Below are 27,094 nucleotides of genomic sequence, written 5' to 3' on the forward strand. Positions count from 1 at the left end.
ATGTTAATATCTTTACGTAACTTGGTATGAATGTGACTATGTAGACCTCAATGCTGCCCGGCATTTTGCGGACGCAACGTGATTTTACACTGAATACGCAAAATTTGACAGCCCGGTTTTGTGACGTGTTGTAAAAATCTATCAAAAGGAGTTTTGGCTCTTCCTACTACTCGATAATGAGTCCGAGCAAATGAAAAAAAGCACCCCTTTGATGTATTTTTACCTCACATAGCTTCTATTCATTTTCAATTAGTTGCCCTCCATATTTGTGAACTCAGCACCTCGGCTCCGCTTGTGACCTGCTCGGAGCAGGAGGGCGGTGGACCGAGCACGTCATGCTGATTCTTGGCATCAGAATTCTATTGTGCAGCTGCTCTCAATAGCTCAGCTCTCTTCGCTCTGTGGGACAGCCGGCTACTGATGCAACATTTAGTGTGGATGACAAGAAACTCCAAAGTCTTGCACACTGTAAGACATCTTTTAGTTCTCAAGTCATGCTTTATATTGATTGCCACGAATACACAAAGCAGTGAGATGCTTATTGAGTAGTCTCGAAGCAATAAAAAAAATTTAAAAAAGCATGTTGATTTTTGTCCAATTTGATTCCAACTGACAGTGATTATACGTTGGTAGGCACGGGTTCCTACCCAATTGGAGGTTCAAAGGACATACCGTTTAATCTCTTCCCAACATCTGATTATCTGTAATTGCGGCAACTCTGGCACTGACGCACACACTCACTCACACACACGCACGCACGCACACCAACGAAGCTGGAATTTGAAATGGCTGCCTAAGGCAAAACCATCAGAGCACTCGCCCCGGCAGGTCCTATAAACATGAATGTATTTACATGAAAATTGGACTGGTTGGCTTGAAGCATATCAACCACATACCGTCTCGCCAATTTCAATGATCTGCAACATGCTTTGGTCTATTTCATGTTTGAATATCACATTCTAGAACAGTTGTTGCCAATGGCAGATATAGTTCTTATTTTATCTCACCTACAACTCAGAACAATTCTCTTCCGTTCAAAGTAATTCAATAATACTAAAACCAAGCATGTGGACAAAACATGCACAATTCAGTGCTGACTCGTGTCTTGTAAGTACGACTTGAGTCAGCACTTGTTTCTATCCAGCAGGAAAGGCTCTCCATCTTGCTGGTGATAATTGACATGCCTAACTAATCAAAGGTCAGTAATACATCAGCGCAAATCCAAAAGAGTAGCATATTGTTTTCCATTGAGCCAGCGTCGAATCAGCAGCATACCGCAAATGGCGCCGTTTGCAGAATGCATGTAAGCATGAATACATGTCGGTACAAAAGAGCCATAATAATGTTTTACCGAGGATATGAAAACAGCAGTAGGTAAAAAGATTTTTCATCGAAAACAATTTACCGGGTACGACAACAGTATCTCTCTCTCTCTCTCTCTCTCTCTCTGCTAACCTGTCAGGTGGTGATTATGTAGCACAAAGCCATGTGTTCCACATTATGATAGTGGCATTGATTTTCCGGGAAAACTAAAAGCAAACGTAATTATTAATGACGGCTGTTCAATCATGCTTGGAATATAAAATGTTCCTGTCACAACAAAATGCAGCTATAATTTCAGCCATCTCAAAACATGTTATAACATAAGCTGTGTTTAAATTTGGGGGTGGCATGGCTCAATGGTAGAGTGGTTGTTTCCCATCCGTGAGGTTGTGGGTTCAACCCTCATCCCTGTTGACCATGTTGAAGTGTCCTTGAGCAAGACGGTGAACCCCGATTTGCTCCCAGTGAACCTGGCAGCGCCTTCCGTGGCAGTAGAGCTTTGTGTCTGTGAAAAGCACTACGCAAATAAAGCTTACTTACTTACCAAATTTGACATTTGAGCAAGAAGTGGAGTACGTATTGGGACTTTTTGCCCGCCAATCGCAGTAATATGACATTATATTCATCCATTTTCGGGGCCCAATAAGGTGAACATTCAATCTGCAAGTCTACTAAATTACGTGACCACATTTTCAAAATTAAAATCAAATAAAAATCTCATATACAAAAATTTTCACCAGGAACAATTTATAACAAATATAATCGCTAATTAATCTGGTGACCGCTAAAGGCTAAATGCTATCTTGGTTGACAGTTGAACAGTGCTAAACAAGTCAATGCACTCACCATGATCCAAACAGAGAAGAGTGTTGTTCACAACCTTGCCCAATTTGTAAAAAAAAAAAAAAAAAGAATCATTCAAGGCTTACTGGAATATATCCCATCGACTCGTCACAGCAAGAGGCACTAGCGACCTGTTAGCTAACAGGATTCCAAGGCCCTTCTCGGCGGACGGGCAGCAGGGCTAGTTTGCTCGCTTAGGAATTAAAATAACGACACCAAGCAGTTTTTTTTTATTTTTATTGTAGCATCCATGGCAGATGTATTTTTGGGGTGTAGGCTTTGCTAGTTTGCTAGCTAACGAAGCACAGGTAGCTGTGGGTGCCATTTGAGCCACAAAAACAGTTTAACGCTATATCTTCACAATTCAATAATCAGATGTCAGTTTTCAGGAATTATCTTTAAACACACAATATAATGTATTTATTAACTATAATTGTACACAGCTTACAATGAGGCAAATTCAGGTGGTATGTATGTATTGAAGGCCTTCCTTAAGTTTCAGCACATATTTTCACCCATCTTTTTTTGTTGGATGCCATTAGAATGTGCAGGTGTGTGTATAATGGAGTGTCCATTGATTGTAAATCAGTCAGTATTTTATGTCCTCTCACCACAAGCAACCGTGTGGATCCATCTTGTTCAGTCCAGGTGTGAAATTGCACTTGAGATGGCTTTAATGTAACTCACAATGATCCCGCACCTGAACAATGGCGCCTACCTTTGCTGCTCATTTATAAGTCTACATTTCCTTGTGATTGTTTTATTCCCATGGAGGCAAAGACAGACGGTAAATTGTACTCTTCGCCTGCAGGCATGAAGCCAAGCTACATGAGTGCGGTGTGACTGCCGCTGTCTTCTTTTTCTATTCCACATGCCAGTTAGTGTGCTCTTTTATCTCGCTTTCATTTCATTTATGTCAAAACTACAATGGCGTAGTTTATCCATGGGAATGTTCCCCGTCGGAGTGCTCAAACAAATCCCATTTTTATGCTTCAACTTAATGCATTTGAGTGGGAGTCTTGCAGGTCCTACAGGCCACAAGGATAATCCAGGATAGAGTTTCAGACTTAATCTCATGCTTTGAGACGGAAGCTCGGAAATATGTTTCGTGAAGATCTTAAAGATGTTAAAAGGTAGAACATATCACGCATCCGAGTCAAGGAGGCGCTGTCCCATTGAGATCAAAGTCAAAAATCGAAAATTGCGTGTGCTGGGATCAGACCACGCAAATTTCATCCAATTTCAATGCACCGCTCGGCTTTTCTTGTGGTTTGATTGAATCTAGAGGTGCCCTTACTTTCCTATTGGATTGATTACTGTTACCGTGGCAACCAGAATCATAATCTAAATTGGAAAAAAATAAAGTCCTAAACCATCCCTGGGTCCGATGTATGTCGAGAGGTTGAGCATTATGGGCGCACATTTACTTGCCCTTTAGATACACAAATTGAACACTTAACATATGCACTTTGCTTCTTAGGAGGCATTTAAAGTGATTGAGAGTGATTACTATTAAAGGCAGCATATTGTGTGTGACAGAGCAAGCCTGGCTCTTTCAGCGGTATTATTTCATGGCCCGAGCAGCTCCCAGCATTCGGTTTAGTGCAGCATGGAAATTGCTGTATTAATTGAGCTTTTTAAAACCTGGATGGACGTCTGCAAAGCATAATGGTCCATCACTTACATGTCCTGGGAAGGTGGATTCTTTTTTTGAACCACAAGTTCTTTGCTAAATAGCGGTGCGTCAAATCCAAGTCTTGACAGAGCTTAGACTCTTGCATGCTGAATTATCACACGGTGATATGCCGAAGCATCCAACACTTACAGATCCCATGAGAATTACAGACGCGCTCCCCACCTTACGAACGAGTTACGTTCCAGACGATCGTAAGGTAAATTTGTTCGTAAGTTGCTTCAGTGCTATATTTTGTATTATAATTTATGTTTAAAGCCTATATAAGTATATTGAAGGTTTATATAAGTATCTTTAAGGCTTGTACAAGTAACCTGCATTGGTTTGTACTGAAAAAAACTTTTAATAAAATGGAGAGAATACGTACAGTATTGTACTGTACTACGTATGTTAGAGAGAGAGAGCGAGAGACACACACAGTATGTACATGTACGTAATAAGATAAATAAAATGAAGTTTAACTTACTTTTGGAAGATGTACTCGATGCTTAAGGAGATGATGGAGGAGGAGGAAGAGGAGGATTTTATATCATGAGAGATTCTTCGTCGTCGCTGGAATCGGCTTCAAAAGTTATTTCCTCCTTCATGGGGACCGGCGTTTCTTCCTCCTCGACACGTTGCTGAGCCTCCAATGAGCTCTCACAGTGCCAAGCGTCGGTATTAGCGGCGGAAAGAAGCACTACGCGCAATACAAAATCTAACTTACAGCATCACTTTCCGAACATTTTTCGACATACTGTACGCGCAGAAATGTTCGTATGTACCGTTGTTCGTAACTCGAATGTTCGTAAGTAGGGGAGCGTCTGTACTCACACTAGGTGGTCCAAGTAATGCAATACCTCCAATAGTAATACAAAGGAAACGTGTACTTTCTGACTCGCCCTGATTTGAGTTTATTTATTGTGAAAGGTCATCTTTAACGACACTTCAGTCATCCCTGTTTACTTTTCACTCAAGTAAGAACCAACCACCCAGCAGAGGCTTTGCTGGCGGCGCGTTACGGTAATCGACTCCAAAGTTAATTAAAAGCTCTGCATTTATTTGGCTCTCGTCCACAATGCGACTTGCCTCTCATTCATCCTTGCTGGCACTCTTCCGTGCAGCGTTTGCTCAAGAACACGTAAGCATACGGAAGGGAGCAATAGAGTTTTGATCTTCAAACTATGCTTACTATACATTGGCAATAAAACAGAGAGAATACCTGATTTGAAATTTACCGTCGTGTGTATTTTAAAAGTAGAAGAGTGACAGTGATGCAGCCCAGTGTGTCTCCAAGTAGCATTTATGGGTAAATCTATCCATCCATCCATCCATCGTATCTATCTGCTATCCAGATAATCTATCTAACAGCCGTTAATCCATCTTCTTTAAAAATCATGTCTCAAATGAAGAGCCCCATCGATTTTAAAAGATATCCAACCCCAAATGTATTCGCTTATACATCAAATGAATACTTTGACTTCCTGTCAGCAACCTGATAACATCTCCCATGTTAAGCCATTTTCTACACGACTTTACTGATTAACATGATGTATGCAAATAAAAGAAAGAACCATGTTTTTTTTTTTTAAGACACTGTATCGCAATCCACACTTTATTAGGTAAACAAGAAGTCAAAGTAGTCAAACATTAAATCAGTAGCTCAATGATTCCTCGCAGTACACTCCTGATCTAATTTTCTTTCGACATTAAAATTTAAGATCAATGTGAGTACATAATTAAATCACGACTCAAATAACTTCAATAATGAAATCCAGTTGTTTTTTTTTTGTTTTTTTTATAGTTACACAAACCAGCATGTATGAGGTAGTGAATGTGAAAGATTAAATCAGTAGCTCAATGTTCCCTGTAACAACACGGCTGGACACGTTTTGTCAGGTTTAACACCTCCGCATCAAAGCAAGAGCCGCACTGATTGCGAATGATTTGAGACAAGATGCTGCACTTGTCACAAATCTCAGTTCATCTAAAAGCTCACAGCTGTCAGACCAATAACCCGTCTGACTTGGATTTGCGCTAGATCTCAATTTTGGTTATCAAGACGTGTCCATTTTCGACAACGTTCCTTCTTATTTATTGATCTTGATTCATCCATGTTTTATTATATCGAAATAAATCGTCATGATTCTCATTGCTTGGCTTCATCAACTTTTTTTTTTTTCTCTCAAAATTCTGAGCGAGTGGAGGTGCCTAAACATCCTTTCAGAGCTCCGTTTCCAAGGCAGAAAACTTAGAATACAAAACTTGAGTAAAGACCGTGTTGACGTGTCCTCCAGTAAAACACTGAATACGTAATCGTCCACAGGTCATCATCTCACAGCACTTTTTCAGCTTCTCGGCCTTTTAGGCCTGAGAGTAAAAATTCTGACATTTACATAGATGTGAAAAGAGAATAAGTACCTGAGGCCTTTCGCGTCTCTTTGGCTTACTTTTGCTGCCTTGTCTTTGCTTCTCACATTAAAAAGCCTGACGTTGATGATGTGTTGCACTTTTTCAGGCTGTAAGGAATAGGGTGCATGTGTGTGCTAGGGAGAAAAAAAAAAGGTTATGTGTAGTTCTAGTGTGCCTGTACAATTTTGGGCAGACAGGATTGGATTTGAGTTCACGTGGCCCTGTTATATGTTTGATAAGTAGCAGTGGGAGGCTGCTATAATAGAAGAAGGGATTAATGAAAAAGGCTAAGTCCCAGCAATTTACTCAAACCTAATTATCCAATTCACTGGCATGTGTGCTTGGTAGAAATAACAGCACGTTCTTCACTTTTTTGGGGGTTAGAAAATGAAACCCTAAAAATGAAAGATGACAAGGTTATGTCATCAGAAGCTAATGCAACAGAATTAAATTTAATATTCCCATAAGAGCCACTTGTTGGTTGCTTTTAATATTGTTATTGCTCAGAATTAACTCCTAGTTTAAACCGCATGCCTAAATATGAGGGTGAAGAGTCGCATCATTTCTGCCAGGCAATCAACAGCCCTCTTCACAATTTGTCTTCTTAAGTGTCGTCCCAGGGAATATTCCATCTTTGGGTGTATTACACTACCAAGGCCAGATGAGAGGTGGGACGACACCTTTCTGTGGAGGGAGTGCCATCATTGCTGAGTGACGGGTGTCAGGTTTAACACCTTACACTCACTGCGCAAATGCTGGCACTGACATCATCGCGCATCTAATTATCCGATTTTGATTGTGGCACGCTGTGTTTTAGGTTTCACATTCAATATTGGGGAATTTTCCCTGCTTAGTTGGGTTCTGCGTACATTCCTTTTTTTCTTTTTTTCTTTTTTTTTCAGGAGAGCTCAGTATTGTTCATTTGATTTGACATCATCATTGCTCTCCTTTTTAAAAAAAATAATAATTAATTTTAAAAAAAAAAGTTTTTTTTTTCTCTCTCTTTTTTTTAAATATATATACATATATATACATATACACACACACACACACATATACACACACATATATATATATATATATATATATATATATATATATATATATATATATATATATATATATATATATATATATATATTTGTATGTGGGTGAGCATGTGCATGTGCGTGTGTGCATGTGTGTATTCATCAGTTCACCTAAAGCCCATTAAAAAAAAATCCCATACTAATAATATAATATAATAATAAATTGCCAAATGCAGAAACATCAATGTAAGTTATCACGATGTAGTGGCTCTCGCTAACAGACAGAATTAAGTAACCAGAATTAGGTTAAAAAATTCTATATACGTAGACCATGTTTCTATCAATTTTGATATTTGGTTTTTATTTGAGGCAGATATTTTTTCCATTAAAATGTGATTTATAAGGAGGTTAGACCATTGGTCGATATTCAGAGTTTGTTTATTTTTCCAGTTAACAAGAATTGTTTTTTTAGCGATAGTAAGGGCTACAAGTGTAAATTGAAATTGTTTATGTGGTAAATCAGTTGTTGTTAGGTCACCTAGCAAACACAAGTTTGGAGAAAAGGTATCCTACAGTCCAAAATAGCGGAAAGTTTTTCTACGACTTTAGTCCAGAAATACATAACCGGAGTACATAACCATAAAGCATGAACATAAGTGTCTGTAGTGTTTTTACGTACATTCCAATGCAAATACAGTAAATGATTGATCTGATGGCTCTGATGCACCATTTCTTGTGAAGATCTCTGCATGAAAGTGCCTACTAGGCTATGCATGCATCTGTGGTGACTTGAACTTACCAAAAGCTAAAAACAACAACAAACAAACAAAACGGGGTTTTGCCATTTGCCAGTCTACGGCAAGGAATCTTGGAGGCTAACGTTATTTAAACTAAACTAAAAAGAAAAACCTTTCAGTAGGTAGACTCGGCCACGTTAGCGCCATGGTTGGGTTTTTTTTTTTCAATCGAATAATCGATACTGAATCGATTCTCAAAATCGATTAATTGATACAAATGGATTCTCCATTTCAAGGCCGATATCGATTCATAAAACTATAAATTTCCATAATTTCTTAAGAAAATAGAATTTCAATGGCCATTTTTTTGTGTCTTACTGTTTTCTTGATAATTACTGTTCACATGAATTTAAAAGTATTTTCTTCCATTTATGAAAGACCTGATTTATTGCACTTTAAGACAATTCAGAATAGGTTTTATTTATATTTACAATTATTTGAATTTAAATTATGAAAATATTTTCATCTCATCCTTGCAGATGTTAATGTTTGTGTAACATTTCAGTAATTATAACACGTTACTTTCATTAATAAACTAAATCATCTGACCAGTTACTGCCCACGCAAAATTTACTTTGAGGAAATTAAAATCGATACCCAGCCCCAGTTAGCGCATCGGTGGAATATCTTGGTAAATTCTGATATGCTCAAAAACTTGAATATGAGGCTTGGTAAATCACTTCAGACAACATTTGGTGTAGATAAAGCGCAAGACGGCTTTTTTGGGCGAAAGCACAATTAGCAACCCTTTCGGGGTGAATGTGGATTTTGAATGCAAATCCAAGCTCTATTGCCTCCTAATGGCAAAATCCATCCACCAATTTATTTTCTCTAGCACTTGTCATTAGGGTGAGCTGGAGCCCGTCCCAGTAGACTTTGGGCAAGAGGCGTGGTACACCTTGGACTGGCCAACAGCTAATCACAGTTAAAAGAAGACTCCTTGTTATTTTGTTCACGGCTCACAAATTGTCATCAGCAAGTCCTTATTTAAAATCGAATTAACTCATTATTTTCTTGTAACCTTTGGACATTTTGTCCCACATCGCCAGAGACCGATAGACTGATAGCACATTAGAATGCAAACTGACACAGACAGTGTGTGAATGTTCAATAGATAAAGATAAACACAAGCCACAGCAGCAGTTGCGTAGACGGCGACATGACTGGAGTGAGAGTTTAGTCGTTGTAGCGTTTGAAGAAAATGTAAGACAATCCGCATTCACGCTGCCTGTCTACATATTTGCACAGTCGTCATATCACCTCGAGATACAGCGTCCTTGCGTCTTTCCTGTGTACTATAGAGTTTATATATTGACACCAGTCGTCCATCAGTATAAATTATAAACAACAATAGACAATTACAGTCTGCCTGAACCAATCATTGTATTGAACACATCATATAAAGATTCACAGTGCAGGGTGAGTAAAAATATGAAAAGAGATAATCGTAGTCAACAGTCATCCAATCAATGTGACGAAATTGGAATTGTTGATTAAAGCATGAACTTTGCCTCACGCAGGTACGGTTCAATATGAGTTCTCGGGAATAAAAAAAAATAAGGTTTAAGCTTCTTCTGTCCATGGTAAGACAGATTGTCTATAATTGGAGAGAATGCCGCACTGTTGCTGCCCTCCAAAGTCGTGGCCGTCCTCTAAAGATGACTGCAAGAGCACAACGCAGAATGCTCAATGAGATGAAGCCGAATCGGAAGAGCATCAGTTTCAAACACACAGAAATCTTTGGCACGCTAACGTCTCTGTTGACAAATCGAAGTAAAACGCCAAACAAAGTAGATTTCCATGGAGGCTACCGAGGGGGAAGCAGCTGCTGTCCAAAAATATTTGGAAGTTTACAAAAGAGCACCTGGCAAACGTGTCTGTGTACAGATGAATGTACCAAAGATGATTTGTTGGAGGGGGAAAAAAAGCCACCATCAAAACCGTATCCAACTCTGGTTGAGGGGGCTTAACTTGGGACTGCTTTCCCGCCTCAGGGTGGGATACATTGCTGCCATCGACAGAAAAATAAATTCCCAAGTTGATCAAGACATTTTGTGGGCCATCATAAGACCATCTGTCTGCCAGTTGAAGCTTAACACCAAGATGGATGATGCAACAAGACAATCAACCAAAGAACGGAAGTAAATCAATATCTGAACAAAATAAACCTTCCCAGTCGGTGTCTTGATGCTGTGGCACGACCTTAGCACCGGACATCCCGAGAATATTGCTTAATGATATCCTTGTACTGAAAGAATTATGTGAGGACGGATGGTCTAAAATGACTCCCAACCTCTGTGCAGATCCGATTTGAGGTTATTACACTCAAAGGAGGCGCAACCAGTTATTAAAGTCAAAGGTTCACACTGGGATCGTTATGTGTTCAGTAAAGACATAGAAACATAGAATAGAATAGAATTAGATCAGTAGTGTCCAAACTATGGGACAGGGGCCATTTTTAACTCATGTGCTCCCAAAAATGTATAAAAGCATTCTATTTTAAATATTGTCATGGTCCCAAAAACGTATATATATGTTTTTATAAAAAAAATAATAATAATTATGCTAGAGCATACAGAAGGGTTTGATGCAGCCTCTGACCTGAAGAGGTCACTTAAAGCATTGGTATTTATGGCGAAAAACGGTCAGCAGGTGGCAGCAGAGTATAAACGATCAACCAGGGCCATGTTGCAAAAAAGCTCTTTTGCCACAATGTTTTCAACAGGTTTGTGAATAATGATGAAACTTAGCTATATTCTAATGCTAATTGCTGCAAAACGGAAACAAATACAAATATACTTTTTTTTACATTTATTTATATTTCAGTGAAAATAAGTCAAAGTGGCCCTTGCAATTTCTTTTTGTGTGTGTGTGTGTGTGTGGCCCTCGAAGGAAAAAGTTTTTACGCCACTGACTTAGATGAAGATCAAATCACTTTTTATTTTATTTCTTATTTTTTTAAGCAAACATCCAGCCACCATCAAGCCACATTGGTTTCCTTGCAGTGAAAGGAAACATGGAACCAATTAAACTTGTGTCTCAAGGCACCACTATATTTAATTCCATTCGGTTATTATTTTGGCTACATGGTGTGACTTGTTTGTTTATACTGAAAAGTCTCTAGTTTTGCAGCATACACCATGACGTCCGCAAATTTAATTCAAGAACATAGAAAACGAATTTATTAAAAAAAATATATAGCCATTATCAAGTAATGCTGAGTCGGATCTAATCTGCACAGGAATGACATAAACAGTCACGATCACTCTTTCAGGTTTCTTTAAGAGATGTGAAGAGTTTAAAGATGAATTCTCCATCCAGCAAAGATGAGTGCGAACAATCTTTGCCTTGATACAGACTCCTATTGAGAGCACTAATTAAAGACGTGCTCATTTCGTGCCCGCGATTGGAACGTCATAGTCACTCATCAGGCGAAATGCTCCAGTCGCGAAATGTTACTGACTGCGATGCGAGCGACGTGACTTCTCCTGTCAACATCCGTGGTTCGTTCTTCTGGCTGAAATGATGTGTCGTATGATATGATAGGGCTCAGACAGTGTGATTACCTGCCAGCACATTTGGGTTGTCTGCAAGGCCCTTGTAAGAGGGGGAAATATGACAGTATTGCGCTAACAATAAGATTGGAATCATAATACTGATGGATTTCAACAGTTTTCCTTGATTTGAACTGATATCACAATGTATTTGTTGAATTATTTTTGCTAGCAATTAGGTGTGTCAAAATTAGTGCATTCATTTTGAGTTATTTTAAATTTCCTTTAACTGCACTAATTTTAATTTTTTTTTTTTTAATTAAACAATTAATCGTGATTAATCAAAAACATGTGATTTAAAAAAATTTGCGTTTGACAGCCGTAATTGTAACTCAGTTTTATAAATTATTAGGAAATTACTGTCAATGACTAAAAGATGTAGCCATTTTTCTTTAAAAAAAAAACCTCCCCCACTTTTATGATAACAAGAATACGGAAACTTAAATATTGTACATTTTATTGTACATTTAGAACAGATATAAAATGTGCAATTAATCGTGAGTTAACAATTGAACTCACCCGATTATTTACAATTACAAATTTTAATCGACTGACACTAGACTAGAAATATAACTGACATAGGACGTCATTTCCTTATGAATGTTTTGTGTAAATAATTGATTGAGAAGCCATTGAAATGCCGGCCATGCGTGTGGCGTGGTCCATTCATGCTTCAAACACGAGGCAATGGCATGTGAAATCCAACAATAAGGAATGATGACGTTAGTATTTTTTTTTCTTCCCCGAGCAGCAGCAGCAACCTCTCTTTCTTCTCTTATTCAACTTCCAGCTATTTTTAATATTTGGGTCCGAGCAGTTTTTGCAAGCCTCTTTGCGTTGCATTTTAGAACTTAAGCATCTCCTTTCTCACCTTGGCTCTCCTTGCATCCTGTGTTTTTCCCATTAAAAAGGAAAGACGCTATCAGGCTTTCATATGGTGTATAAGATAGCAAAGAAATCCTTACACGTTATAAGCGGAGGTCTTACACCTTGCTGTTGCAGGTTTGTTCCCGTTACCTATTTATCTGCCTGACATGCATGTGGTCTTCATTTATCTTGGTGCCCCCGTTGTTTCTTGTTACCATGAGGTATCGGCCTTCATTTTCTTGTTTTCTGAATTTCTCATTACAGATTTACAAAATAGGATAAGAAACCTTTTTTTTTTTTATCTCCACATAATGCACTGTTTAAATGTTAAATATGCAGTGCACAGTGTGTATTAACTATTAGATTTTTTTTTTTAAATTGAAATTAGCCCCAAGCATTAAAATGGTATTCATAAGTGAATAAATTGCATTAATGTATCGAATAGCCACTGGTGCATAGAAATATGATAATGGAGTAATTCTGTCCTTAAGACATCTAAATATAGCATTTGTTAAAGTGCTAACAAAATATTGAGTATATATTAATAAGTTATAAAAAAAAAAAAAAAGAGGTGAGTGACTGCGTTTAATTGATACAAAAAAATATATAATTTAGCTTTTGTTCACTGCAAAGTTATACAAAATGCTCATATTAATAATGCAATATTGCTGCTCAATGTGCTGTGTGCAAATTTGAGTGTGACATTGTTCACAAAAAAAGACGGGAATGCATCAACATGGGACTGTGGTGGACAGAAAATGTAGCAAAGTGTTGAAGCTCTTCATCCTTAAAATGAATGGGCTGACATTTTGTAAAAAAAAAAAAAAAAATGCAAGCAACAGCAATTTTATAGCAAGATTTGGCCAATTTCATCTACTGGCTGGGAGATGCCTGTGGTGCTTGTGATTGAAAAACATTTTTTGATGAATTTAAAGATGAGACCGTGGGAATTAATAATGTAGTTTTTGATCAATGGACACATTTATAGTAGCTTTGGGGTAAGTTTGTGGGTTGTTTTCGCAATTAGAATTGATGTACTCTTCAATGCATCCATCCTTGCATGCTGAATGTGCATATGTATTTTTGATACCTTACAGTATTAATGTTAATGCTCATCCCTTGGTTTTCACAGAACCAGGGTTTTTATAGTTTTGGAATTTCATTATGGTTATTTTTATTTCGTTTTGATTTTTGATTTTTAAATGTTTTTAGGGTGCTTTAGTATAGTATAGCTGGTTATTTCAAACATGCTTAGTTTTGGTTTAGGTTTAGTTAGTTTTAGTATTAGTTTTTTTTTTTTATGTGTATTACTTGTGTGCAATATTTAATAAACACCATGGTAAAATAAAAAAAAGCAACGCACTTCTTACCTAGCCTAGCGTTTCGTCTGATTTAAATGAAGAAGCGGATGAGGCGAGCCATTGGAGCCAAAAGTCAAACTCGCAAAATTGTGGCCTCGGAGCACATCATCTGAACGTGCTTTTCTATTGGCTGCTGCTAGATGACGTCACTTGTGTGCGACACTTATTACGGTTCATATTGAAATAAATATGCTTACAATCACATTTAAAATCAACCCTAAAATTACCAAAGACGAAAACAAAGGATATTTTCGCTCTAGGATAAGATTCGTTCTAAGCATAGTCCAAAAATTATGATTTGATGTTTTCAATTTGGCAACACTAAATAATCCATTGCACAATGATGATGATAACAATAGCTTAACTTTCTACAGCGCCTTTCGCAGGACCCAAGGACGCTTCAGTTCAATACTTACAATAGTGTGAATGCTTGCCATTCAGCATTCACCCAATAATCGCTACGTGTGGATACACACAAACAATATTTTCAAACGGATATATGGAAGCATGTCTCACACTTTCATAACGGCCTTCGCGTGAAAGCGTCTCTCAGCATTCACACCGTCACGTCAACATTAACAATGTACAAGCAAGGTCAAGCCTCGCCAAGAGGCTCAGTGAGAGTCGTGGGTGTTCACTCTTCACAAATACAAAATCAAGCAAAAGTAGCCAGTAATTGCCTCAGTCCATTCTCCCGTGTTCTGAATAAGATCCCCCGAATAATTCCTCCCAAAAAAGAAGTGCGCTGCGGTTGATCCAAGAACCGCTAAGCAGGTGAGCGCCCTCTGCCCTGCTCTGACTTCTCCCTCTGTGCCTCCTTCTCTGTGGGAACACGCCGCGTTTTGCTTAACACCCACAACACGCAGCAGCTGAACCTCAGATAAATGGCGGTCTGTGCCAACCGCTCGCACCCCACCCCCAGGGGCCCAGGGCTTCCCGGTCGCTCCTGCAGGGGCTGCGCGGAAGGGGAGAAAGGTTACATTCAGTTTACATCATAAAGAGCAGACAGTGTGCGCACAAAGAGGCCCTCACATCGCCAGCCCCGCATCTGCCCGTCCGTCTGTCCGTCTTCCTTCGTCCCAAAACTCGCAAGTCACACCGCCGCCCGCTTGTGCATCATTTAGCCGCTGTTTCGGCGGCATCCTCAAAGCTCTCACGCTGTTTTTGCTGATAAATTTATAACTGCATGCAATGAAGAATTTACACATTTAGGCGTTGGGTGCACTCGTGTCACGGCGGCGGCATATAGCACATTGCGGCAAACTGAAACGTCACCTCATTTAGCCTCAGCCTATTCATTACATTAAGAACGGTAGAATCTATATTTCATATGGAGAACGTAAACCTTGGCATTTTTAGCTAAAGAAAAAGCAGACACCACCATGAGAGTGCAAGCCTCTGCCAAGGCAACCTAGTTTCGCTCTTATTGCCATGGCAACGCTAGTGTTAACCTTCCAAACAGTGGATTACAATGCATTACTGCAAATCACATGTTACTGTACAAGTTCTCAAGTGTGAGCATGCATTCTTGCTCAGTAGCACTGCAGCAGCCTGCATTTCTTCTTTTAGGGCTAATTCCCCCCATTTTAAAACACACTTACCTTTGCTTCAATCTAGAAAGTGTTGTTTTGTGCAAATGAAGGTTCCGTGACCGCTTTATTGAACCTGCGAGGATGAAATGTTGCCTCCTTGGTGAAGCTATAAAACATTTATCCACTATATCAAGATTTTATATTTAGCTGCGCAGATGTAGGGTGTAGCATTCTTTGGCCGGGGGTCACCTTCAGTGTTATTGCTTTACAAACAATGGGTGTCTAAAAAAAAAAAAAAGGCCTTCCTGCTGTTCATACAAAGCAACTGTGCAAGTTATTTGGCATTATTGATGTGATGGATTTCTGTTCATTAGGTCATAAATATCAATTTTCCATACAGCTACTTGAGCTTTCATTAAATCTGTGTGTTTACCAGGGTTTCGAACACACGGCCCGTGTGCCAGAACCGGCCCGCCAGGGGGTCAAATCTGGCCCGCGAAGACAGAATACAAACTGCTTTTCACTCAAATCAACTGTTGATGCAATTTTTGTCCACCGGGTGGCGCACTGATGACCATTTAAATGACTGAAATTTGGCTGTTACAGTACTCAGGATTTAATGCAAAAATTTTGCACTCATTTTTGTTCAGAAATTTCATATTACGTTTGTTTGGGAATTTGGCAGACCAACCATCTGAATCATTGTAAAAATCAATCCATTGAATCCATTATTGTTATTATTGTTATCATCTTTGTGAGTATAGTTACCAAAAGATTGCCTCCACCTCACCTGGCACCGTAATGAAAACGCGCGTTTGAGGAAATGGATTGATGGAAGTCTTTGGGTAGACAAAAGTAAAAGTTCCGTTAATACCAAGTACCATGAACTGTTAGAAAGTACTGAAAGCTTCTAATGAGAAGCGAATAAAAAAATGTCCTGTGAATGCTTAGACATGCTGTCACTGAGCTGAAATGTCTAATAAAAACAACACAGACTCAAGTTAGTCAAGCAAACTAGATGGTGAGTGACCCAGAGTAACCCGAGTCCATTAAATGAACTGAGTGTACTGCTGCTGTTTTTTTTTTGTACTAGAATATATTGAATGAACTGCACATTGATGTGTTTAAATTGAATAGAAATGACTGTACAGTCACCACAAAAAATACACTACGTGTACTCTGTGATTTGTCAGTCAGACAGCAAGCTTTTTATTAGAATAATATCCAACACAGTACAATATAATTTTTTTAAAAGCCTTGTACAATCACTTGTGACGGCTTCCTGCTTTTTTCTGGCACACGCCAAGCAACTCTCCTTTCACTGCTTCATATCTCCTCTCTATTTGTCAACCCCCTCTCTATGTTCCTGGCTCCCTCCCTGGTCACCAGGAAACAAATACACAGCACAGCAAAGGCAAGCTCAGAAAAAAAGAAAACCTGCACTTTTTTTTTTTCTTCTGAGCTCTCATTTCTTTTTGATCCAGCGTTCACTCACGTTCAACAATATTCAATGAATAATAAGCACGCCTATTGTTTTATGTTTCTCCGGATGCAAAATTGCTGATGATGTTTTTGTTTTTTTTTCCTGTTGGGTTTCATATGCGTCCTCTCAATGTTGACTGAGGACTGATGCTCGACTTAGCAGCGCATCCTCTTAAGGCAGCTGGGTTAACAAACAGTAAAGATAGCATCCTTTAATTAGGGGACTTCCCTCAGATACATTCAACAAAGGCTTTAGATTGTGAAATTGTTTCTACTTTCAGCCATGCTGATGTGCATCATTACAGCTTGTATTCAATTGATGCCCAAAGAGTGTTTGGACAACTGGCCAAAAGATCCACTTTGATGCTTTTCCTTTGCACACTGAAGACGCTGTCTGTTGATTTTTGCAACTGAAACCATAAGCCGGTTCTGGCCCGGTGCCGTCGCTCTTATTCATACCGAGCTTCTTATAGATGAATCCCTAAGGATGGATATGACCATTTGTTTGAGCCATGTGTAGGTGGTAAACACACACACCAACACACCACTGAGAGGTGTCTTGCTCAAGGCATCATCAATCATGAGTGTGGTTTGAAAGTAGTTTTCTGACTCTCTATGCTGCGGGATGTACCTTCCTCCATAGTGGAGCTTGTGTCTTTTGTATTGTCGATGTTATAGCTTCTTCGCTGACTACATTTACATGTAGTCAATAACCTTTTCAAAACCCCAATATTGGTCATATTCAGGCTTTAAAACACACACAGTATTTTAAAAACTGAATAAGACCCCCGGGTTACCCATTTTCCACACTTGGGTAAAGTAATCACCGTTTAAATCGGGATAGACCAATGGGGATGTATACGGGTTATCCCGAATGTTTCAGAAATTGGAATTTTTAACCTTAACCCGAATATTGATGACATGTAAATGCGGTCAATGATATGGTATTAGGGTTGTAAATCTCTCCAATAAAATAAGATTTGATGCATATTTCAATACACGGGGTGCGACCGAGTTCAAGAACGGTTCAATTATAAAGCGGAACGATTTGATTCAGTGGGATTACGATTCAATTTGGCACGGCTCACTTTGAGAGGGTATGACGCAAGAAGTTTCTTGTTGGCATTTTACGTACATGCCAATGAACTTGTTACGGCTGTAAATGCAGCATTTCTCTCAAATATGCAGCATATCGCTCTCACAAAAGACAGTTTGATTGATATGTACAATTGACAATTTAGCCTTCAGTCAACATAACATGCATATTTGTGTCTGCCATTATACGTTCTGTGGCATTGCCTGTCTTTATCGTCCTATTGTTTTTTTTCTTTTTTTAAGACAAAAAAGGTTGTGTTTTACCTTGACTAGTTTTATCAGCTGATAAGACGCGTCACAACTGTCAGTTTGACAGCTTCTGAGGAAGGCGGCAGTCGTCGCGGAAAACTGGTCAAGGTAAATCACAACCTTTTTTGTCTTAATAAAAGAAAAAAAACATAGGACGATATAGATTTGTAGACAAGATGATTTTTTTTAGCCATTTTCTGTCATTCTTTAGTTCATGTCTGCTTTTAAAGGTTTTATAATAATATGTTGAAGAACCATTATCAAAAGATTTCAGCCAAAACTCCACTGTCTTGCACTTGTGGCTGGGGAAATTGTCTGATGATTCCTTTTGTCATGTGTGAGTGGGTTCTCAGCAGTGGAGCAATGGCGCCGTTCTTCTTTTCTCAGAGACACGCTGAGGCTAGTCAGCTCAACTTAACAAGCAAATGGAGTCTATTCATGCCAGCGCCATGTGCAGCCAACAATGCAGAGCCCTGTCACATGCGGAGCCTTTTTAGGAGGAAATGTGGGCCATGTGTGGGGGGGGGGCGAAATATCATTTTAATTAAGGTGGAGAGCAGAGCTTGTGTGCATTCGCAGATCTCCTATAAACATTTAACTTGCTGGTTGTAACTGCACAATGAATTCTCCCCGATGTCTTATTGCGTGTTGCTTACGTGATGCGACTGTTTGTGTTTGTACACTTGTGTACAAGCTGATGCTACAAGATTGTTACATGTGGAACTGGTTTGCTTCTCAGCACTTTCACAATTCTTTATTACCCGCCTGTCCCCGTCTCAGGCAGACTTATTTTAGGTGTTGTCGCTTTGAGCCTAATGAAATCAACCAAACATTACAACTGCAGGCTACGCCTTTCAGAGTGTGCCGGCATTATGAGTAATTAATCTGAAAGTGCTATGATTAATCCTGCTACTTTACCGCCTCGGGTGAGGCTGGATGTCGCTGAAAAATCTCATCTAACAGATCCTCCTGAGAACAAACAGTGCAATTTAGGTTTCTTAAGTCAGCGCTACATGTCTTCTCATATTGTATCATTTTGTACGTTTTGCGATAGCCTTTGGTAAAAGGTGATCGGTGCTATTTGCTTGTTGTAACTCTAAAGTAGACTTCAATTTATGTCTTTCAATAAAGAAAAAAATAACTCTAAACCAGATAATACACAACTCAAAATGTGGATTGGCCCAGATAACCTTATTTAAATTACAGGGAAAGAAAGGACTAAAAAACATACATTTTTAGCACACAATTTGCAAATGCATGACACCTACACTAATAGCATATATATTGGCACTAATACATTACAATGAGGCAGCAAAAAATGTACCTAAAAAAACAGGGACGTATTGGGTCTAAAATTCCTCCTTTAAGGTGGTGTAGACGATACTGGGCTATTTAAATAAATGTAACTGTCTTGACTTGACACCTCAAATTTCCAGGATGAATTTTGGCCCCGATTTGTTTACCTGCCGGTTGAGTGCAAACACCTGAGCTTAACTGTGTTTTTTACTTTTTGGACCTGTTTTTCTCGCCTCAGCCAACACGGCAACAGTAGATAATAAATAATAATTTGAACTGAGAAAAAAAATCTACAGTTGAAATTGTGTCTTAAATGTAAAGACATTGTGACTAATTACAGTACATTCATCAGGACTGCGTTCTTCAGTCTGCTTTTTAATAGTCAGTAGAGATAATAACAACTATATACAAATTTATTTCCAAAGAATATGTTATAAATGCCTGAAGAAAGTACAACATTCCTGCATTTTCCTGTTTTAAAAAGTCATATTCATTTGATATTGCTGCCACTCATAAATTGCAGACACAAATTTATGTGCATACGTACGCTATATGTGCAAATAATTTGATTATGCAAATGAACAATGACCTGCCAAGCTGCTTTACTGTTTAAGATGAAAGTACATTCATAACTGCCTTCAGGCTAAATTCTACCCTAATGATTTGATTGTTTGGAGCTGCAAGTAGGACAGATTCTGAACAATCGAACATGATAAATGCCTTGAATAATCAATTGGAATTTCATAGAAAAATAGACGCATGCTGACGAATGTGTGCTCATACATCAAGTTTGTGTTTGACGCATGAGCGTGAGGAGCGTGTTGATTGGCCGTCCCGCTTGTGTAAGATGTGTGACTTGTTAAATAATCAATGACGACCCAAGGTTAAACTCGCCGCTGCTTAATCGGAGCCCCCCCCCCCCACACACACACACACACACACACACCGTGTTGACCAAATAGCTGCCGCTTCCGTCGCGTTGCGCAGACCCTCAAGCACGTCAATTGATTAATGCAAACCTCTCATGCTTAGGCAGCTTTCTTCAAGATATCATCGCTGCCTAGAAAGACGTTCATGAGCTTGGAGAAGCTGACTGTCCAAGTTGTAGGCCGTAAATCATTTTTGCTCAACTTCTGCAACGCAGCTCTGTTGGAAATAAAGCCCCTTGTTTTAGTAAAGAGTTTCCAGTGAAATTCAGCAGGGGCTGTTTCATGACCGCCCTGAGCTGTGAGCCGAGTTAAATTAAGATGGGTTGGAGCTTTGGCTGTAATTGACACTGACTTTTCCTTTGACGTCATTAGAGGATTATTTTCTGTGCTTGTATCATTACATTTTCACACTAAAAAGTCACTGCAAGCAACCCTGTATTAACATTTAAAGGGATACAAACGCAATGACAGGAGTGTTCAATTAAAAGTTAGAAAGGAGGTCAGGAAAAGTTCTCCAGACCGAGGTCTGGAAAATGTATGGCATGCATTACAATTAGATCGCAAATTGTTTGTCATCAAAAAAACTGCCAAAGCATTCATAATATAAATTGGGGTGTCAAAATGAGTGTGTTAATTTTGAGTTATTTTGAAGTTCCTTTAACCCCACCAATTTTTTTTACGCCCTATTAATGACTTGGAAAGCCTGTACTGGGGGAATTCCAGTAGACACAGCAGACAGTCCATGTCAACATTTAACAGTAATAAATTTAATAATAATTCATATATTTGTGGAGACTGGGGTCAAGTTGTATATTGCAATGTTAAAAATGTGCAGAATTTCACAAGTTACTTCATGTTAAACATCCGATAGCTCTTAACACTGAGCTGTCACCAACGTCTTACAAATGCAATTATGCCATCTAGTGGCAGAAAAAAACGACCTCAACACAAATCAATAACACATTTGTTTTTTACAGTACAGTATATATTTTTAATTTTACCTCAATAGTAATTATTATTATGAAATTACTTTATCAATGATTAAAAGATGCAGCCATATTTCTATTAGTTTAACATTTTTCTACTTTCATGTTAACAAGTGTATGAAAACCTTTTATCGTACATTCAGAACAGATATGAAACTTGCGATTAAGTTAACTATTGAAGTAATGCGATTAATTACGATAAAAAAAATGTAATCACCTGACACCCCTAATATATATATTTCACCGTATAGGTGGGTACGTTAATGAATTGTGAGTGTCCATCATTCGCAAATCATCAACAGTCAGGACACCCTTCTGCCATCGTCAATCCGTTATTATTTGAACCGCATCGTCATTCGTCATTCCTCAGCAAAACAGATTGACAGATTGAAGATGACGGAAGGGTGTCCCGACTGTTGACCATTGCCGAATAACGCACACTCAAAGTTCATTGAGGCGCCCTCCTCTGGTTGGTTATTTTAATGGATTGAATCAACTTGAAAAGTTTGTTATTTGTTGAGCTTTTACATGTGGTTACATATTGGTAAACACGACACAATCGAATCAAATCATTATTCATGATTAGAGATGCATAGTTAAATATTTTGAGCTGCGCCTAAACAGCTCTTTTTATTTGCTATTTTGGTTTCTGTCTGTTTACACTCCATTTTCTGCCTTGGACTTGTTCCCCGCACTGCTTGTTTTCCTCCAACACAAACACTCACTCCACTCCACACACAAAGATGCTCTGAGTAAACTATTTTATTGGTTAAGTTGTGTCACATGGGAGGAGCTTATTATTAACGTCCTTTCTATGTACACTGTAAAGACCCAACTATTAGATTGTTAGCTTTTCTGGGTTTAATGCTCTTATTTTAGGAAACCTGCTCTAGGAATCATGTCAAACCTCTGCCAAGCTCGAACTATTAATCAGCAGTGAAGAGGGTAAAAATGTCAATTTGCATAATAGCTGTCATTTCCTGGTTCACAGTGAGTGACTTTTTGCTGTCTTCTAGTCAAGTGGCAAGTCAGAAAGTTCTGACCTCCAACTGGGGAAAGTGCATTGGAAGGTTGCTCAAAATTTGTGAGGCAATTTGACGTCCTCTGACTGGATGGAGACGCAGTAATGTGAAGTCAAACGATGGCCGTGTGAAAATCTGAAAATTGGTTTGTGGCTTTATCGAGAGATTGGGGAAGAAAAGACACGACATGCAAGATTGTAGCCACATTTTTTGACATGGGTTATTCCTTCTGTGAAAACTGCCATGGTCATTTAGTTTTAGTAAATCAACAAAGAGCAATAAAAACATACAGCCTTTGTATTTGACAGCGTGAAGATACACTTTCTGAGCTAAATGTGTAGAAAATGGACCATGAATCCGTCTTATTTATGTGGAATATGCAGGCTGATACATTTGGTGCAGGCTCTTGTCATTCTCGAATGTGAAGCACGAACCTTCCTCTGTTCTTTTTTGTTCAATCAGCGTCTCTGGCCCACAGTGCCCCACCTCCTCCCCAGCATGAGTAATAGCCTGCGTCGACTTCTTGTCACCGTGTGAGGTGGTGCCGCATGGCTTGCCTCCGTCCTCCCGTTTCCATGCGTGTCCTTTCAAGCAACTCGGCAATCCCAAGCTGATATCTCTATCGACCGTGATTTAGCTGATACAGCTGCACTCCCTCTTCCGCTTCTCCCCTTTGCCTCAATCCTCTATTGTCGATAATTTGTTCATCTCTCAAGTGTCGGCGTATTCCAATTCACTATATCATCACATTCCCCACCTCCAGCATGGAAAGAAAAAAACGGGCTCCTAAAAACTGTCTGCATTTGTCTGAACTGGGATCAGTCATTGCTATGAATAAGTCCTGCATGGCTGAGCAGCATGAGAGGCGCTGAGCTGTCTTTCCGAGGGCTGACTTGTGTACAGATAGGAGGTGAACACGACGGAAAAGCATTGCAACTAATTGATTACGCGAGCGCAAGCTGCCAACACAATACTGTGAAATATTTACACTGTCACAAATGAGGCAGCAGTGGGAGTGCACTTCAGTCCCTCAAGGTGTATCATATAAGTATATATCATCTTATTTTATTTTTTTAATGCTAGACTATAGGAATGGAAGAATTAGGACAAATAACCACATCAAGTGTACACGATCTATCAAAGTAAGCAGTTTTGGAGTGTGTCTGCGGGTTTGTTTGTTTTTTCCATGAGTCAAAAGTGTCCCTTTATAGACTTTGTTTGGTGCATCAAGAGCAGAAAAGAACAGAAGTTGCAAGCATAGAATTGGATTCAGTACAAGTGAGGCAGTGCCCTTGTCGATCCAGCAGATGGCACTGCCGCGTTAAGGTTGTGCTGCCTTTTCCCTGCCGTATTGTCGTGCATGCATCTCGAATTACGACAGAGTTCTGGTTCTACAATATGGTCGCTATTTCTAACCTATGATAACGCAACGGTATTGTAATCAGGTGATCAAACCCAGAAAACAAGTGAGCCGTGACGTTGGTAATGCAAGCGCAGGAGTACTTTAATGTCGCTTTCAGTCAACAGCAGGGGGCAGTGCTTCATAAAATGTCAGCTTCTTTGGATAGCTGAAAACTGGTGGATTCACATGTTGAATTCTTATTCCAGGAGCACAATATTAATCAGAATATTGTTTTAAGACTACAGGGGGCATATAATAATGTCCCCCCCCCAAAAAAAAAAAAAATGATTTCCTCATTAAACAGTAGATAATTTATCACAGATGGACAATATAACAATACTTATAGGCATATATTCTTTATCCTTTGAGAACAGTATTACTGCATCTTACTGCGTGTGAAAGTCTTCTTTGTTTTTATATATATATATATATATATATATATATATATATATATAAATTAAATAAGCAACAATAAAAGGATAATAAACAGCAATTGTAAAAAAAATAATTTAATACACTTTATTGCAAAATAAAATTTGATCAGATTAATCGATGGAATAATTAGCATAATGAACATAACTGTTGAATGCTGCAGTTTTTTTGTTTTTTTCGGTGTTCACTGTTGATGGTGCCCTACAAGTTCCAAATAGCCACATGAATATATGGTATGAGCCGAAAGAGGAGTCCAAGCAATACTTTTGATGGATGTTGCTGCGCACTGCGAGATAGCAAAAACTTTATTGCAGTCGTGAAGTTTTCTAATGAATCACACTATTTGTTGTCTGTGCGATGTTGCGGGTGATATATTCGATGTAACAATGCGCATCAGGCAGTAAGCGTATTCTTACTTCCTTGGTGTTGCCAAGGGAGCTGGAGCTCGATCCTGACTAATGAATTGGTTGATTAAGAGGCGTTTCCCAATACTTTAATATTGACGTGGAAGGAACCACCACATTGACAAACCACTGTAGCCTTGAAGCGCCAATCGTGTATCTTATTTTGACTGCAGATATTTGGTTTGTATTAGAAGCTGCATGTTATGAAATTGTCAAGTATTTCCGCGTCCATCATGCGGGCCTATTGTAGCTCTGGGTGTTAACAGCGTGTCCATATCAGTGGCCTTGTGTTCGCTTCTGTAACAGCGCTGACAGCTCACCTAAATCAGGCTCCTCCTCTGCAGTATGATTCCTGCGTGTTACTGCCAGGACCTGCGAGCTGTGTATTTATTCACACAACCCATTTCCTTGCTTCACTATCCACCCAACACCACCACCCACCCCCCTCCCCCTCCATACCCGCACCACTCACAACAGCGCCCCCCCCTCTCAATGCTGTGCACTGTGGCCATCCCTTCTCTTCCTGCCGTCCCCTCCCCGCTCGCTACCGCTCATCCTTGCCCCCCCCCCCCACCACCACCACCCCCGGGGCCCCTCCCTCCTCCGCTCATTTGCTCGCAGACTCGCTTTTTAGACACACAAACACACACACATGCTGACAACAGTATGCCTCAAGAAGATGCTCTTGTGTGGCGCTAATATTAGAACTCCAAACTATTTTTTTTTTCTTTTTTAGCAAAGCTTCAGGCTGTCCTGGAGTTTGCTCATTTTGGATTCCTGATTGATTTTTTCCCCCTTTTTTTTTTAATCAGCATCTTTTTTTAGTGCACCGCAGCATCCTGAGCTCATTCATCTTGCGTTGTGGAGGAGAAGCTCCCGCCAGATCGGTGCAGTTGTCATGTTAGAAGAGCGCCGCAGACCTGCCATAGATGAGGTAACTGGAGAGGGAAGCGGCATGAGAGGAATGCAGCAGTAATCTTGCTGCATGAGCCTGAGCAGGTGGAGCACCAGAGGAGGAACGCCAAGCAGCATCCCGGTGCGCCTCGCTCGGAATTTCGCCGCATCCTCTGAGGGAGAGCGCGATAGCGGCTTATTTATTTATTTTTCTGGATTTTCCTCCCTTTACTGCGCCGCTGCAGATGTCGCTCGCTCTCATGCTCCATCTATACCTCATCTAGCGCCCCCATCCCCTCCCTCCTCCTCCCTCCCTCCCCTCTTCCTCCTCAGCTCCCCATCACTGGCTGAAGGGGACGAAAAGTGCTGGTTCCCGCATCGTCCCTAATCGTCAGCATCTTTACTCCTGCCCTTGTTTTTTTTTTATCCGCGCGTCCGTCGGGCTTAGTAAAATGATCGGTTTTCCCACGGACGCGCGTGATGTCTGCGGTGGAGTGGCGCTCGTCTTAGTGGGTAGGCTCAGCTGCCCTCCAGCTCTACCTGTGGGCGATGGAGACTTTCATTGCGATTCTTATCGCATCAAGCTCAGTCCTGCTGCCTAGAGGTTTCTTTTTCTCCAGTTGGATCCATCTCTGTTTATTTTGGATGTGCGCCTTGGATATCCCGCTGTCTAAATGATGCCCCTGGATGCTTTTTAACGCTGCGCAGCAGAAGGCACCTCGCTCTGGGAAAATGCTAGGATAAGTTTACAGACAGGCTTGCTTTGATGTCATTCATTTCGGGTTACTTTTATCGGAAGGGATTTTTCTTTTGATTATCTGCTGCCAATTCCCCAAGACAGCAAAGGGATTATAAACGCAATGTCCTCCATTCTCTGAGATGCCCTGCGGTCTTCTAGTGGAACTCCAAAAGACCAAAGCGTGGTCAAGTGGCGGGTTTTTGGCCCATGTGGAAGTGATGGGCGGACTCTCCGCAGCCCCCCTAGGGAGGACCTGTGCAGGCTGGAGCCTCAGCATGGGCCTGAGTTACTGTTCCAGACTGGCTCTGTGGCTGGCCTTGATCATAGTGCTGCCCATCCAAACGGGAACGGCACGTGTGTCTTCTAGTCTCAGCACCACGCACCACGTCCACCATTTCCACAACAAGCATGGCACCGTTCCCATTGCCATCAACAGGATGCCCTTTCTCACCAGAGGGGGCCACGGTAAGACCGATTTGAAAGCCATCGCATTTTTGGGAATCAAATGTCAAGAGTGGCGCTCGAGATGATATCCTGCATGTGCTGCTGCTTGTGCATGATTAAACACTCGGCGCGCACATCAACATCACATCAGTCGTGCTTCCCCTTTTCCCTTATGCTATATCAATTTCGCCACGTTTGTATCGTCACATCATACACTGTGTATTTGTTTGAGGGATTCAATTAACGGCAAAGTGTGCCGCTTTGTGCCGCTGAAGGATGTTAAGGAATGACCTATTCTCCGCAATTAACATCAATCTAGCGGCGTTTCTCA

The 27,094-nt window shown here is 40.0% G+C and overlaps 1 protein-coding gene across 16 annotated transcripts in view; it reads left to right on the forward strand.

Annotated features, from left to right (window-relative positions):
• Positions 1–27,094, forward strand: part of nrxn2a (neurexin 2a) — a 145,835-nt gene that overhangs the window by 78,600 nt on the left and 40,141 nt on the right. For 3 of the 16 annotated variants that reach the window (XM_077545933.1, XM_077545939.1, XM_077545940.1), the window contains exon 1: positions 25,342–26,784. The exons of the other annotated variants lie outside the window; for them this stretch is intronic. In XM_077545933.1, the coding sequence (XP_077402059.1) occupies positions 26,460–26,784 (325 nt within the window). In that variant the 5' untranslated portion in view covers positions 25,342–26,459. Of the gene's footprint in view, positions 1–25,341; positions 26,785–27,094 lie in introns of those variants that run through there. 16 annotated transcript variants of the gene reach the window in all.

Source organism: Vanacampus margaritifer, chromosome 16, assembly GCF_051991255.1.
Source record: "Vanacampus margaritifer isolate UIUO_Vmar chromosome 16, RoL_Vmar_1.0, whole genome shotgun sequence".
NCBI lineage: Eukaryota > Metazoa > Chordata > Actinopteri > Syngnathiformes > Syngnathidae > Vanacampus > Vanacampus margaritifer.